Source organism: Perognathus longimembris, chromosome 8 (genome assembly GCF_023159225.1).
Source record: "Perognathus longimembris pacificus isolate PPM17 chromosome 8, ASM2315922v1, whole genome shotgun sequence".
NCBI classification, from domain to species: domain Eukaryota; kingdom Metazoa; phylum Chordata; class Mammalia; order Rodentia; family Heteromyidae; genus Perognathus; species Perognathus longimembris.
Genome location: NC_063168.1, coordinates 39,958,283 through 39,973,689, shown reverse-complemented (window position 1 = coordinate 39,973,689; position 15,407 = coordinate 39,958,283). Strand labels below are relative to the sequence as shown.

Here is a 15,407-nt window from a genome sequence, read left to right as displayed (position 1 = left end):
TTTTTTTTTTTTTTTGGCCAGTCCTGGGGCTTGGACTCAGGGCCTGAGCACTGTCCCTGGCTTCTTTTTGCTCAAGGCTAGCACTCTGCCACTTGAGTCACAGCGCCACTTCTGGCCATTTTCTATATATGTGGTGCTGGGGAATTGAACCCAGGGACTCATGTATATGGGGCAAGCACTCTTGCCACTAGGCCATATCCCCAGCCCGGGACTTTTCATGTGTATTGTATGTGCACAAAGAAGTCTGAATGTACAGAATGGCAGTTTGGGGACCTTTGGGAGCACCAACTCCATGAGACTGAGTAGGTGAGCAAGGCGAATCAGCACAGGGGTTTTTCTCGTGGTTTGTAGAATGCCTACACAGGCACATGGTAAACAGGGTTTGACTTTCCCACTTTTTGGCAGCTGCATGGTTGAGGCAAAACTCTCCCACGGCTGTCATCAAAAACCAGTGCCTTTCAAAGTCTTGATCAGGATTTATTTTTAATTTTTTTTAAAGATAGCCCACTATAGCAAACAGTCCAGTATATTCTTGTACAAGTCTTTTATAAGTAAGGTAGGAGGGTTTTTAAGTGTTTGCAGAAGAGTTAGGTCTATGAATTCTGCCAAAGTAATTGTTAGCATCTGGTTTTCCTTCTCATAAAGTACTGGTAAATGTTGGCCACATTCTTCATTTTATTTAAATTTATGTCAGTTCTTAATTAAGATTGAATAATAAAGAAGTGTGTGTTTGTGCATATGTATGTGCTCATGTATGTCATGCTAATGAAAAGTCTATTTGCTCTATTTGTTGCTTTGCTCTGTGAAAGCTGACTGGTTCAGACAAGAACTAATAAAAATAATACTTACCATGAACAAAGACTGGGTTGAAAAAGAAAAGCTAAATTTTCCTAGTGTATGGAGAAGCACCTTATTAAGGATGTGTTCATATTCATTAGCATACTGTTGTTTAAATGTGGTTCTGTTGAGAGCAGAATGTCCACTGCTCTAGGGAGCAGTGGTCAGCATAGAGTGGTCAGCCGGGGAGATTCTGTACGGTAACAGGAGAGGGCGCTGGAAAGACGCTTGGGGATGAACTCCTGTTCAAACACATAAATACCCATGGATTTAGCTGTGCCTTTGTGGCCTGTGTGTAGCACTTTAGGCAGTAAGAGTAAGTAAACAGAAAATTTCTAAAGCCTGGCATGGACATGTTGTAGTTACAGGACCATTTTTGGCCTTTATTTTTAAACCTTTTCCACTTAAGGCTGGTAGTCTACCACTTGAACCATACCTTCATTTTCCAGGAATCTCTTTGCCTGGTATGTCTAGGATAGTAGTTTCCTTATCTGTTTCTGTCTTGGTCCAGTGGTTTGAAGAAATAAAATAAGTGTCTGCTTATTGAGACAAATGATAAGATATTGAGAATTTATTTATTTATTTATTTTTTTCCAGTCCTGGGCCTTGGACTCAGGGCCTGAGCACTGTCCCTGGCTTCCTTTTGCTCAAGGCTAGCACTCTGTCACTTGAGCCACAGTGCCACTTCTGGCCGTTTTCTATATATGTGGTGCTTGGGAATCCAACCTATGGCTTCATGTATATGAGGCAAGCACTTTTGCCACTAGGCCATATTCCCAGCCTGATATTGAGAATTTCTGTCCCTTGGAAAAATTCCATTTGATAAGACGTGGGATTAAAGGAGGGTGATCTGAGCAGAAGAGCATTAAATATATATATACACACACACACATACACACATATATTCCTTGTTTTTATGTGCTCACACACAGCCTAGTCACAAAGAACTTGGATATTACTCATGTCACATCTAGGACAGTTCTGATTTTTCCTTACTCTGGGGTTGTGTAATGAGCTGCTTCTGTGGTGGTCAAGACATTTTCGAACCCAGGCCCTTGCTAGGAGAAGTGCTATCTCTCTGAAGGGAGAGTGTCCTGTCCTGTGCCAGTCATACATAGTCCTCTCCATGGCAGAACTCCTGGCAGACTTCCAAGATGACCAAGCTGTCCTTCCTTCTGTGGGGCTCGTCTTCCCATAGCCATTTCAGAAGTACAGATGACCTCACAGGCTCTGGGGAGGTATGATTGATAGTACCTTGGGAAAATGTAACCTGTTTTAGATAACCTCCTGGGAACATCTCTAGGTGTGATGTAAATGGTGCTCGTGGCTGGCACCGCCTTGCTGAAGAGGGTTGAGGTGCTGATGTTTGTGGCATGCTGACATCTGAGATCCCCATTCAGTGAGCTCTTTCCTGGTCTCCTGACTGGTCTTCCCCTTGGGCTACTCTCTCTCCCTGCCACTGAGTGTTGGAAGCACCCTTTCACAGTGGCCCTGGGAGGGGTGGGGAGAAAGATACTCTTGGAAAAATGCCCTAAAAATGAGAAAAACTGGGGAATTTAGCTTTTTGATAATGGCTTTGGATAGATGGAGGAGATGGAAGATAAAGTTCTTGATATCCAAATTCTAAGCTCTTGAGTGCAACAGTTGGATAAAAATAGTAACGAGGCCAGGTGCTAGTGGCTCATGCCTGTGATCCTAGCTATTCAGGAGACTGAGATCTGAGGATTGGTTTGAATCCACTGAGCCAGAAAGTTGGTGATACTTATCTCCAGTTAACTGCCAAAAAGCCAAAAGTGGAACTCTGGCTCAAGTGGTAGAGCACTATAGCCTTGAGTAGAAAAGCTCAGGGACAGTGCCCTGACCCTGAGACCCAAGACCCACTACAGCACACACTACACACTACACTACACACACACACACACACACACACACACACACACACACACACCCCAAGACTGTATAGCATCAGTGTTTCTTTTGTACACAAACTAGAAGTAGGTTCCCATTGACCACTTTAAGGAACAATCATTGTGTTTTAAAAGAAGATCACTAAGAACACATTGGGAAAATGTGCTTAAATTCTCTGCATGTGTTCATATTATACACTAAATTTGTACAGTTATTATGCATCAATTAAGGTGAAACAAAGGATGAACACTCGTTTACTGAGAAAATTAGGGAAAGTAGTTGGTGACTGGGGATAGGTCAGTTGTAAGAAGAGATTCAGTCACAGGTAGGGACAGATAAAGGGTGAAGGTTGGGTGATTCCAGAGCAAGGGTGGTAGGAAGTGGAGCTGGAGTACAGACTGGTATTATTAACTGCACTAGAGGCCACAGTATGGTCAGCAGGTGGCACCAAATAACCAGCTTATTTGGGAAGGTACATTGTGCTTGAATTTCACCTTAAGGGATTAAATTGAACCTTCTGTACTTTCAGAATTTGAGATTAATCATATATACCATCTCTCTCTCTCTCTCTCTCTCTCTCTCTCTCTCTCTCTCTCTCTCTCTCTCTCTCTCACACACACACACACACACACACACACACACAGTTGCAGAACACTCCAAGGTTTAATTTTGTAAAAGCCTTTGATATTGATACAGTTATGAAAATCAAACATCTCCCAGGTCAAATGGCAGGTAACTATGTACTTCCCCTCCCAACCACCCTTTCTCCTTCCATCCCTCCCTAGACCATTCAGTAGAATATATTTATTAATTTAGTTTTCAGTAATTTTATTTTTATGAAATTCCACAAGTATACTGCTAATATAGGTGTTAAAATTCATTTGTATTGTTAGGTTGGTTGTCTGTAGTGCGGGTTTTACTTCCATTCAGCGTTTCTCTGTTTGATGATGGATGGCCATGTCTGGAACATTTCTGAGTATGAATTAAGTCTTCAGTATGTTTGGGTTCAGTGAGTGAATAATAGCTCTGTTGAAGGGGGGAGCTACATATACAACTAAACATTGCATCTCTCCTCAAGGGTACAGCAGTGGGCGAAGAGTGAAGCCCAGGTCCTTATGTTCACAGGAAACACTGACTCTTGGTGGGTTCCTCAGGAGTTGATGTTGGTGTTGGTCATGAGATTCATGATAATTATAAATAACTGCAGACATGCTATGTGGCACTATATGTGGTGCCAGTCTTTTGTATCTTAATCTTAGACATTGTTTTCTAATGGTGAGTGAGTTGTATAGAAAGAATGGTTTGTTGGTTGTCTTCTATAACAGTTGATTAGTGAGAAGCTGAAAGATTCTTGTGGTGTCATCCAATGAAAATAAATGAGTTCATTCAGAAGACCCAAGTAGTGTTGATGCAGCTCGCATAAAACTTTTAAGATGGATGAAGAACCACTTGTTGGCTATCCATCATATCTCTTTTTTTTTTTTGGCCAGTCCTGGGCCTTGGACTCAGGGCCTAAGCACTGTCCCTGGCTTCTTCCCGCTCAAGGCTAGCACTCTGCCACTTGAGCCACAGCGCCGCTTCTGGCCGTTTTCTGTATATGTGGTGCTGGGGAATCGAACCTAGGGCCTCGGGTATCCGAGGCAGGCACTCTTGCCACTAGGCTATATCCCCAGCCCCCCATCATATCTCTTAAGTCCTTTCAACAACCTGTGAAGTATCTTCTCTTTTTCATGGTTGGGGAAACTGAGGCTCAAATACTGAGTAGCTTGGCCAAGGTCACACACCTGCTAGGAGGCAGAGCTGAAGTTGAAAATGAGCTTTAAATTCCAAAGACTTGTTCTGGGTAAACCTGAATTGTTCTTGTTTCTCATTACTTTTATCCTGTGGGGTTGGGTGAAGACTCGATACAATTGACACACTAAATGTTTTCCCCTTTCTTCCTCACAGACCTCTAAGAAGGAGCTGATGAGGAAGAGCAGCTGAGAGAGACCAAGATGACGACCACAGTAGCCACAGATTACGACAACATTGAGATCCAACAGCAGTACAGCGATGTCAACAACCGCTGGGATGTGGATGACTGGGACAATGAGAACAGCTCTGCACGGCTCTTTGAACGGTCCCGCATCAAGGCTCTAGCAGGTGAGTCTCCTTCTTGCCTGTCTCTGGGCCCAGGATGCTCTATGGCTTTTTAAATGTCATCTACCCTGTTCCTGTTACATCTGTTTGAGGATCATCTCAGCATCACTTAAATATGTCCTATGAGAGCAAGCTGACCATATTGTAAACAAGTTATGTTGGAGAGCTGTCAATCTTAATAGCCAAAATAATTCAGAAAAGAAAGAACTGCGCTAATATTGTAAGCTCTACCACTTGAGCCACTTCTTCATTCCTGGCCTTTTGGTGATTAATTGGAGATAACACTCTTATGGATTTTTCTACTTGTAATGGCTTTGAAGCTCACTCCTCAGATCTCTGCCTCCTGAGTAATGAGGATTATAGGCATGAGCCACCAGTGATTAGCTTTTTTTTTCTTTTTGACACATCATTTTTTTTTTTTTTTTTGGCCAGTCCTGGGGCATGGACTCAGGGCCTGAGCACTGTCCCTGGCTTCTTTTTGCTCAAGGCTAGCACTCTGCCACTTGAGCCCCAGCACTACTTCTGGCCGTTTTCTGTATATGTGGTACTGGGGAATCGAACCCAGGGCCTCATGTATTTGAGGCAAGCACTCTTGCCACTAGGCCATATCCCCAGCCCCCTTTTTGACACATCTTTTTTTTTTTTTTTGGCCAGTCCTGGGGCTTGGACTCAGGGCCTGAGCACTGTCCCTGGCTTCTTTTTGCTCAAGGCTAGCACTCTGCCACTTGATCCACAGCGCCACCTCTGGCCGTTTTCTGTATATGTGGTGCTGGGGAATTGAACCCAGGGCCTCATGTAAAGGAGGCAAGCACTCTTGCCACTAGGCCATATCCCCAGCCCTTTTTGACACATCTTATAGTTCAAAATATTGGAGAATATATACACAAAAGTATCCAGCCTAACCTGTGTGCATTTAATGTGTGATACATTAACTACTTGAACTATATAAAGTTGGTTAGTGACCTATGAAAGGACTTCAGATTTGAAAAGCTAATATGGTAAGAGCATATTTAATACTGTCATGTAAATATGCCATTGCTTTATCAACATCGGGAGGAATGTGTCATTATTGTGCGATTCTTTATCCTTTGTTGCTAAAACATACTTTGACAATGACTCTTATTAGGGTAAGTAGTGTGTTAAACTAAAATTGCTCTGAAAGCCAGAAAATATCCCATCACTCTGAAAATTCAACAGTACCAAACATACCTAAAGCAAGTTGAAATAATGGAGATTTTTTTGTTTGTTTGTTTGCCAGTCCTGAGGACTGGACTCAGGGCCTGAGCACTGTCCCTGGCTTCTTTTTGCTCAAGGCTAGCACTCTGCCTCTATAGAGCCACAGCACCACTTCTGGCCATTTTCTATATATGTGGTGCTGAGGAATCGAACCCAGGGCTTCATGGATATGAGGCAAGCACTCTTGCCACTAGGCCATATTCCCAGCTGAAATAATGTTTTCAAGTTCCTACCTTATACTTTGAGACTTTAAAGGAAATTGTTTCTGAGTAAGAGAATTGTTTCTGTCTTTTTAATTTTCCCCCTTAATAGTATCTTTGATCATAATAAATTAAAAAAATCATGACTTGATCAGGTACATTTACTGTTGGTTGTAAAAATAGCTTACTTTTTTTCTTATCTTTATAATAGAATCTGAATATAAAGCATGTGCCATTTTTTTTTTTTTTTTTTTTTGGCCAGTCCTGTGGGGCTTGGACTCAGGGCCTGAGCACTGTCCCTGGCTTCTTCTTGCTCAAGGCTAGCACCCTGCCACTTGAGTCACAGCGCCACTTCTGGCCATTTTCTGTATATGTGGTGCTGGGGAATCGAACCCAAGGCCTCATGTATAGGAGGCAAGCACTCTTGCCACTAGGCCATATCCCCAGCCCCGCATGTGCCATTTTTTTTTTTTTTTTTTTTTTGGCCAGTCGTGGGCCTTGGACTCAGGGCCTGAGCACTGTCCCTGGCTTCTTCCCGCTCAAGGCTAGCACTCTGCCACTTGAGCCACAGCGCCGCTTCTGGCCGTTTTCTGTATATGTGGTGCTGGGGAATCGAACCTAGGGCCTCGTGTATCCGAGGCAGGCACGCTTGCCACTAGGCTATATCCCCAGCCCCGCATGTGCCATTTTTAAGCAAAAGGAAACCTAATCCAAAGTGGCTTAAGTAACAAAGAAAATTTATTTAAGTCAAAGTCAGCCTTAAGCTCCTGCCCCATGTGGTATGATCAAGACTTAGTTTCCTTCTCTCCACTTTTTGCATTTTTTTTCTAGTATAGGTTCTATTCACAAGCAGGCTCTAGCTTGTATACAGTTCCAAGATGGCTGCTATAGATCCTAGAAATTCTACATTTTGGGGGAACTCCATTGAAAAGAGCAACTTTACATACCCATGGTCCTGAGATCTAGCTCTCTGAGTTTGATCTTAATCATGACTTGGGTTGGAGAATAGGATGCACTGGTAGACTTCATATAAAGAAGATATACCCCTCTATCAGGAGAGTTTTGCCAGTCCCCCCCCCCCCCAAACATTTGGCTAGAAATTTTGTAATATAATAGGAAGGAAGAAGAGAGTGAATGTTAGAGATGAACCAACTACATACCATAGGAAAATTATTCACCTACCTTAAGATAATTTGTTTCTTATATAGTAATGATTTAAAGATCTTTCTTGAGCTTGTCTAAATGGATGGCTAATCACATAGTTATTGACTCCAGAACTGGTCTTTTTATTTCCTAGTCCATTCGTTACCATGAACCTTAGGAAGCCATAGATCTTGGCTTGTGCTAGTGGATTGATTGGTACTTTTATGCCTGGGCTGGCTTTGAACCACTATCCTCAGATTTTAGGATCCTAAGTAGCTAGGGTTACAGGTATGAGTCTTCAACAGCTCACAAGCCTAGTCATTTTAAGAGGTGGAGTCTAGTAACTTGAATAACACTTGGCACTGGGAGGAAAGAGACTGGGCCATGAACCTTGTCCTGACTGCTTCAGTTGCCACCACAGCAAACCTGAAGAGGCCAGGCTGCAGGTCTCCAGGGACTATCCCATGACAACAAAAATCTGCTCTTATGATAGGCCATTGTTCACAAACTCATTCGTTTGTCATACCAAGCTAGTCCTTTCCACTCTAGCATCCCTACCTCTCTCTCTTCAGAGGTAGCACTTTTATACCCAATGGAAAGAAAGCAGCTTCTTGCATGTTAGCATGGATTTTTAAAAATAAATGCTTTGTATTTAGCCATTATAGTACAATTTAACCAATACAATAATTGTACATGTTTACAGGGTACAATGCAATCTTTCAGTACTTGTATATAATGTTACAGTCAGGATTATGAGGACTTAATAGCTACACCTTATTTTCCTTATCCACTGTTGAGGCTGTTTCCTAAATTATGCATTATCTTGGGTTGTAAGAGAGAAGTACATAGTAAATACCCCCACGATCTTTTCTGAAATCTGAATCTGAAATAGCATCCCCAAGAGAGGTTCATGAAAACTGGTGAAGAGAAAGTCTGTTTAGACCATTACACGTGGCTCTTGACTTTAGTACTTTTGTGACTATCAATACAAGTCTATTTTTTTCAGGTATGGTGTCCTCTGATTTCCTTACCTTTTTTCCCTATGACTGTAGATCCAGTTTCTTCTTTGTTTTTGAACCCAGAGTGGATCATACTCTTTGATTCCACCTTAAATTCTATTTTTCCCTTTCAATGTTGGCTGAAATCTTGTGGTAGCTGAGGCAGGTGATTGAGGCTTGAGGGAACCAGAACACAGAGTCTCATGCTGCCATGGTCTCCTGAATTAACCTCTTAACTACACACCCAGCTCTTCTCTGCAGCCAGTTTCCATCTTGGCCTTGCTATTGCAGAACTGGCTTCTCCTTCCTCAGTTTCCTGAATACATACTTAGGCTCACTTTCCCTTTAATCCTCCCTCCCTTCCCCTCATCCCCCCTTTGCCTTCCTTTCTCATTTATCTCACAGTTATTCTTCCTTTCAGAATACATAATTCAGTTGTTTAAGAGTATCCAGAATTGTACAACATTTGCCATAATCTAATTCCAGAACATTTTTATGGCTCCTGAAAGAAATCCTGTACACATTTAATCCTGGCTTCCCATTTTCCCTTCCTTAGAGCCCCAGGTAATCATTAATCTACCTTCTGACTTCTGACTGGGATTAGTCTATTCTGAACTTAAAAGCAAGGCATTAGAAAAAAAAATTGTATGACTTTGTCAGCAATTAACTTAAAATTTTGTATTTTACTTACAATTTTGTATTAACTTACAATTTTGGTATAAATGGAATCATACAATATGTGGCCATTTTGACTAGTCTGTTTCACTTAGCAAATTGTTTTCAAGGCTCATCCATGTTGTAGCATGTATGATTTCTCCCACTGCCCTCTTATAGAAGTAATGGTGGATTAGTGAGAAAGAGAAGTCAAGACTATAAAAGCTACCAGCACCCTAATATTGTGACTTTTATGTGGTAGCTTCTTAGGAACAGATGGCAGCAGATCTAGGTAATACTATCAGAAAGCCTACTGGTGGATGCTTGCTGTTTCACGTGGTCATGTTTGTTGCTTTCATTTAATTTACTTCTGTAGTTTAGTTCCTTTGCCACTTTTCTACCTCAGTGCTGTCCAGCTATCTGCAGCTCAAAGAGAATGTGGCTAGAGATTGGAGGACTATCAGACTTATCATGCAAAAGAATTATAACATGGTAGAGGAAGGCAGTTTATATGAGAGTTGGAAGGAGTCTGGAGTATTCCGTATGATTAAGGAGAGCTAAACACCCAATGTGAGGAGGACCTGGACTTCTGTCTCTGTTTTGATAAGTGGTCGTCCCAATGGCAGGAGCCATGACTGCCATCTGCACCGGGGTTTCACTGCCTGTCCCTTCCCTTTCACAGTTTTTCTAGTTCCAGTTGAAAAATGGCCAGTATTTGGGAGAGAGGCAATAATTTACTAGGCTTTGGTCAAGTGGTTGCCTCTGGGCCAGTGATCCCTGATATAGAGCATAGAAGGATATAAGAATAAAGCTGCTCCCATATAACCACATAGAGCTGTTTCCTCCAAAAATGGCTAGGTGCTAGGAACATGACAGTAAATGACAATAGGTATTCACAACAGACATTCAGAAAATTGATATTGTTGATTGATAGACATTTTATAGAATGGCAAAGGGAAGTGTTCACATTCACACTTGACAAATTCTATCTACCCATCCATCTGAGGTGCTGGGGTTTGATCTCAGGATCTTGTGCTTGCAAGGCAAACATTCTACCATTTAAGCCATACCCTAGCCCCAAAGACTTCCTTTTTAAAGTAAAGAACCAAGCCAGATATAGTTACATACACCTGAAGTCCTAGTTCCAGATGCTGAGGCAGATGGATTGTGAGTTGGAAGCCAGCCTAAGTGTTACATAGTGAACACTATACCACCCTGAACTGCATAGTGAAACTCTGTCTCTGTCACAAAAAGAAAAGAGAAAAGGGAAGTAGATGAATGAATGAAAAATGGTGAAAGGAAAAGAATGGAACCAGTACTGTACAACTGCCTTTCTAATCACAGGAAAAAAATAACAAAGAGAAGCATTAGGATTTCAGTTGGTTAGAATAAGTCTCCAGCAAGAAGTTTTGGTTTGTACCTGAGTTACTACTTTGCTAGTGTATGTGGTGATTTTGTGGGTTTCTTCTTTGAGGCCTCAAAGACCAAGCTGCTTTTAGAGTGGAACCAGTGTCCAATACTAGAATGTTGTTCCAGTTTTTTTCAGGCTAGAGTCTTAGAAATACTACATTAGCCTACTTCTTACATGTAATCAGTTTGGGGAAAAAAGACCATTTACATGAAACAAGCAATGAATATAGGAGCAGTTACATAAAAAGTATTATTTCAATACTTTCTGAATCTTAATCTGTTCATTCTTTGCCTGGTAACCACATCCACTTTATACTTCCTATCTCTTCTGTATTCCTTTTGCTTTATGCTCAAGGGAGTTAGCTGAGCTTTGAATTTTAGCCTGTGAATTTTCAGAACTCTAAAATAGTGACATGATTGAGTGCTGAATATATGTTACTGGGCGAGGCTGATAAAAATTTTGCCATATGGGTTTAAATTTCTTCACACTCTTTAAATATCTTGGACATGTATGTGAAGTTACTTCATTAGTTACAAGGTTGTCCCTGTAGGCATCTTAAATAGCTGGAATGAAGTCAGGGAGATGCTGGGGTCCCCTCTCAGCATTCCTGGAGCCTTCAGTAAACCCAGGCACTCTTCTTCACTGTTTCCGCCCTGAGCCCCAGTCCTGTTAGGGAGCTATTTGGCCTGTGTGGCTTACACTGACCTTTTCTCTTTGGGAAGCTTCTTTGGCCCTCATTATTCCCTATCTTACTCCCTGCACATTATTATTTTCATGTGTGTACTCAGGGTGGGTAAGTCCATATTCTCCCTCTGCCAGTTAGCCACTTCCTGGAACCCAGAGACAATGGCTGTTTATTTTAGCATTACCTGAATAAGTCTTGAGTAGCTATTGAGCACTTTGCCAAGACTGAAGAAGTCATTTATGCTCAAAATAAGTTCTTGCAACTTAGAGAATGTTTGTGATATTTAGCTAACCATTTTATGTGTTTAAGAATTTTACATTAAAATGCACTATGAAATAGTGTATTGTATATCATACATTACAATGCATTCATTGAAAAGAAAGCGAAAACCCAAGCACTTCAGCAGTGGACAATGGAGGCTTTCTTTCTCAAACCCATCTCATTCCCTAACGATAATTTCTTTTATTTTTATTTATTTATTTATTTTATTTTTTGTCCGTCCTGGGCCTTGAACTCTGGGCCTGAGCACTGTCCTTGGCTTCTTTTTGCTCAAGGCTAGCACTCTGCCACTTGAGCCACAGCGCCACTTCTGGCCATTTTCTATATATGTGGTGCTGGAGAATTGAACCCAGGGCTTCATGTAGACAAGGCAAGCACTCTTGCCACTAGGCCATATTCCCAGCCCCAGATAATTTATTTTAAACGTTCAGTGCATGTCGTTTGGGATATTTTGTCATGTACATAGTTGAAGACCTAAGTGCAGGATATACATATTCCCCTTCATATTCCTATGTTGAAATCCTAGCCCCCGAAATGCTGGAGTTAATAAGAGCTGAAGTTTTGAGAGGAGACCTCCTCAGAGTGGGACTAGTGCTCTTCTCCAAGGGACACAGAGATGGCCTTTGTCCCAGGTGTGTGAGAATACACGGAGAGACCTTTGCCAAGAAGCCAGGAGGAAGAGGGCTTCCACCATGAGACCAATCATGCTAGACCCTGACTTCTAGTCTCTGGAGCCTTGAAAAAAAAAAAAGTGTATTGGTTAAGCCTCTTCCCTTTTTTTTCTTGTTGCTTATTTTTTGTTTTGCCAGTACTCAAGGCCTAGTGCTCTCACTCACCTTTTTTGCTTAAGGCTGATGCTCTGCCACTTGAGCCACAGCTCTACTTCTAGTTTTTTGGGTGGATTAATTGGAGATAAGAGTCTCTCAGATTTTTCTGCCCAGGCTGGCTCCAAACCATGATCCTCATATTTCAGCCCCCTAAATAACTAGGATTACAGGTGTGAGCCACCAGTACATGGTCTACGTTTTTTTTTTTTTTTTAAGGTTAAAAACAGAAGCAGGTGTCATTGATAAGAAACTTGCAGTTTAACCTTCCTCCCAACAAGAGTGTTTGCCTCAGATTTTTCATTCTTTCAATATCTGGCCTACCCATGACAGAGTCAACTTAGCAGAACTACACTTGGAAGTTGGGGGCATTGTCTGTAATGACACGTGGGATACACCAGGTGTCCTTCATAGAAAGCTGTCATTATGGCCTATGCCTCCTTTGGTGCTGTGTCTTACCCTTATCTATTTTAGTCACATGAGATAAGGCTACAAATTCCTTTGTCTATTCCTTCTTTAGGTCACAGGGATATTTCTGTGCCCTTTTCCATCTTTACCTCTGTATCTTCCATATTTCCTGTGAAAAGGTGTTTGATGGAGGATTAGGGTATTTGATGAGTCCAGTGGGCAGGCATGATAGGAGGGGGATGTTAGAGTGGTATTTACAGTGAGAGTCCCCCCAATTTGCTATAATAGCCAAGGCCATTCATCTGAGCAGAGTGCATATTTGAACTCGTGTGTAAGTTAGCCTTTTTTTCCTGTGACTGTCCACCAGAAAATCATTAAATCCATGGCACTAGCAGTATCATTTATCCAGTAGTACCCCATAGACAATGTTTACCCTTTTCTCTGGCCAGAAACATGTTTGGCAATCTCATGGGTTGGTTTATGTATGATTTTGAAGAAGTAACTTTACATACCCAGCTCTTTTAGTCCTTTATAGGTCTCCTGTTAGCACATACAATTTTATACCCAGAGCTGAGTACTCTGCCAAAGATTATTGTGTGATGCCAGCCTCTGCTGAGGCCGTAAGCACATCATCCGTGGAATTGCACTCACTATCTCTTAAGCATTTGAAGGAAGGCCAGTGTTTGTGGGGATGCTTGTAAATAATGTAGAGGTATTCAAGACTGCCTGAGAAATACAGGATGGAGAGGAGGAAGGGTTTGAGGAGGATGCACCTGATACTAATGTGACACCTAAAACCCCAACACAGAATGAACAGGTGTGTTTGTGCGGCTTTCTTTCTGCATTTAATCAGCTCTAATCTTCAGGAATGCCCACATGTGGGTTGGCTTTTGAACTGTCACATTCAGGGATCCATCTTAATTAGCACATTGAACACAACTATTGTCTGACCTGAACTTTATAATGGAAGTTGATTCTGTATTCTCTTTTTGAACTGAATGGAGGAATTCAGAGTTGTTGTGATGATTTAATCTATAACCAACTGATGATTTTGAAAGAAATAGAAAAAAAGATGACCACATTTTTTAACAGTGAGATTCTTCATTATGTGACCACATTTTTAATAAGAAGGGATCTTACATTAGTAATTTCATACATACATAAATATTATTTGGGTATATTTGTGTATGTATACCCTCACATATTTAAATTTCACAATATAATGTTTACTTAATTTGATGAAATGCACTGAGGTTTTCTACCTTAGTTTTTTTTTTTTGGTGGTTTACAAGGCATGAACTCTACCACTTTGAGCCATAGTGCCACTTCTGGTTTTCTGTTGGTTAATTGAAAATAAGAGTCTCATGGACTTTCCTACCTCGGCTGGCTTCAAACTGTAGTCCTCAGATCTCAGCCTCCTGTGTAGTTAGGATGGGTTACAGGTGTAAACCACTGGTGCCTGGCCTCTCTTCTCCTTTTTTAAATGACAGTTTTTAAATGTTCAACTAATTTTATTTTACTACTGAATTTAATTTTTGTGTATGTGTGTGTGATAGTCCTGGAGCTTGGCTTGAACTCAGGGCCTGGGCACTGTCTCTGCACTCTTTTTCTTTTTTTTTTTTTTCTCAAGGCTAATGCTCCACCACTTGAGCCACAGCTCTACTCACTTCCACTTTTTTGCTGGTTAATTGGAGATGAGAGTCTCACAGACTTTCCTTCCTTGACTGGCTTTAAACCATGATCCTGAGAATCGTGATTCTCATATCTTAGCCTCCCAGGTAGCTAGGATTACTAGTGTAAACCATGCATGCCTAGCTATTTATTATTAATGGTATGTAATGCTATGTTCTAACAGGAATACTTCCCACTACAAAGTGGTCTTTTTATTTGTAAGATTTACAAAATTGGACATATTAGAGTAGTTATTGATTTTTTTGTTTTGGTTATTATTAGTGAGTGGGTGAAAAAATATTTATTGATCATCTATTGTGTCAGGCATTGTGATTGGTGCTAGAAGGACAGAGAAAGGCTGGGTGTGATGATACATACCTGTAATTCCAACATTCTAGAGGTCAAGATAGACTTGTGAATTTGAGGACAGCCTTGGCTACCTAGTGAGACCCCTGTTGCCAGAATCAAACAAAAATGCTTATTTTGGCAGCATATAAACTAAAACTGGAACAAGGGAGCAGAGAAGATTAGCAAGGAAGATAAACAAATTCGTGCAGCATTCCACATTTTTACATGTAAACGTATACACACACACATATACACAGGATCACACACATACATAGAACATTCTTGTAATTGTGGGATTGAGAGATTACGGAAATGCATCAAATCTGTGAATGAAGATGGCAAAGCGGAACTCAGTAAAAGCTATTGAATAATAGAGTGGTAGTGGGCATGCGGAAAGCAAGAGTAAGTAAAAAGGCCATTTTCATTAAAATACTGTATATGTATGTGTGAAATACCATGATTGAGTTAACTTTGAAAGTTAACATACAGTTAAAAATGATGGGATATGAATGAATGAATGAATTGACAGGAATATAAATGAATCAAAAATGAATGAATGAATGACAGCAATATAAAATGTCTTGTCTAATGTGTGGGTTCTAGGGATGGGGGAAGGTAAACGGGGAAGGATAGTGAAAATGTTTTCTGCACATGTGTGAAAATGGA

The 15,407-nt window shown here is 41.1% G+C and overlaps 1 protein-coding gene across 2 annotated transcripts in view; it reads left to right on the top strand.

Annotated features, from left to right (window-relative positions):
* Positions 1 to 15,407, top strand: part of Sptbn1 (spectrin beta, non-erythrocytic 1) — a 180,892-nt gene that overhangs the window by 43,217 nt on the left and 122,268 nt on the right. For both annotated transcript variants that reach the window (XM_048352929.1, XM_048352930.1), the window contains exon 2: positions 4,693 to 4,887. In XM_048352929.1, coding sequence (XP_048208886.1) covers positions 4,740 to 4,887 — 148 coding nt within the window. In that variant the 5' untranslated portion in view covers positions 4,693 to 4,739. The remainder of the gene's footprint in view (positions 1 to 4,692; positions 4,888 to 15,407) is intronic.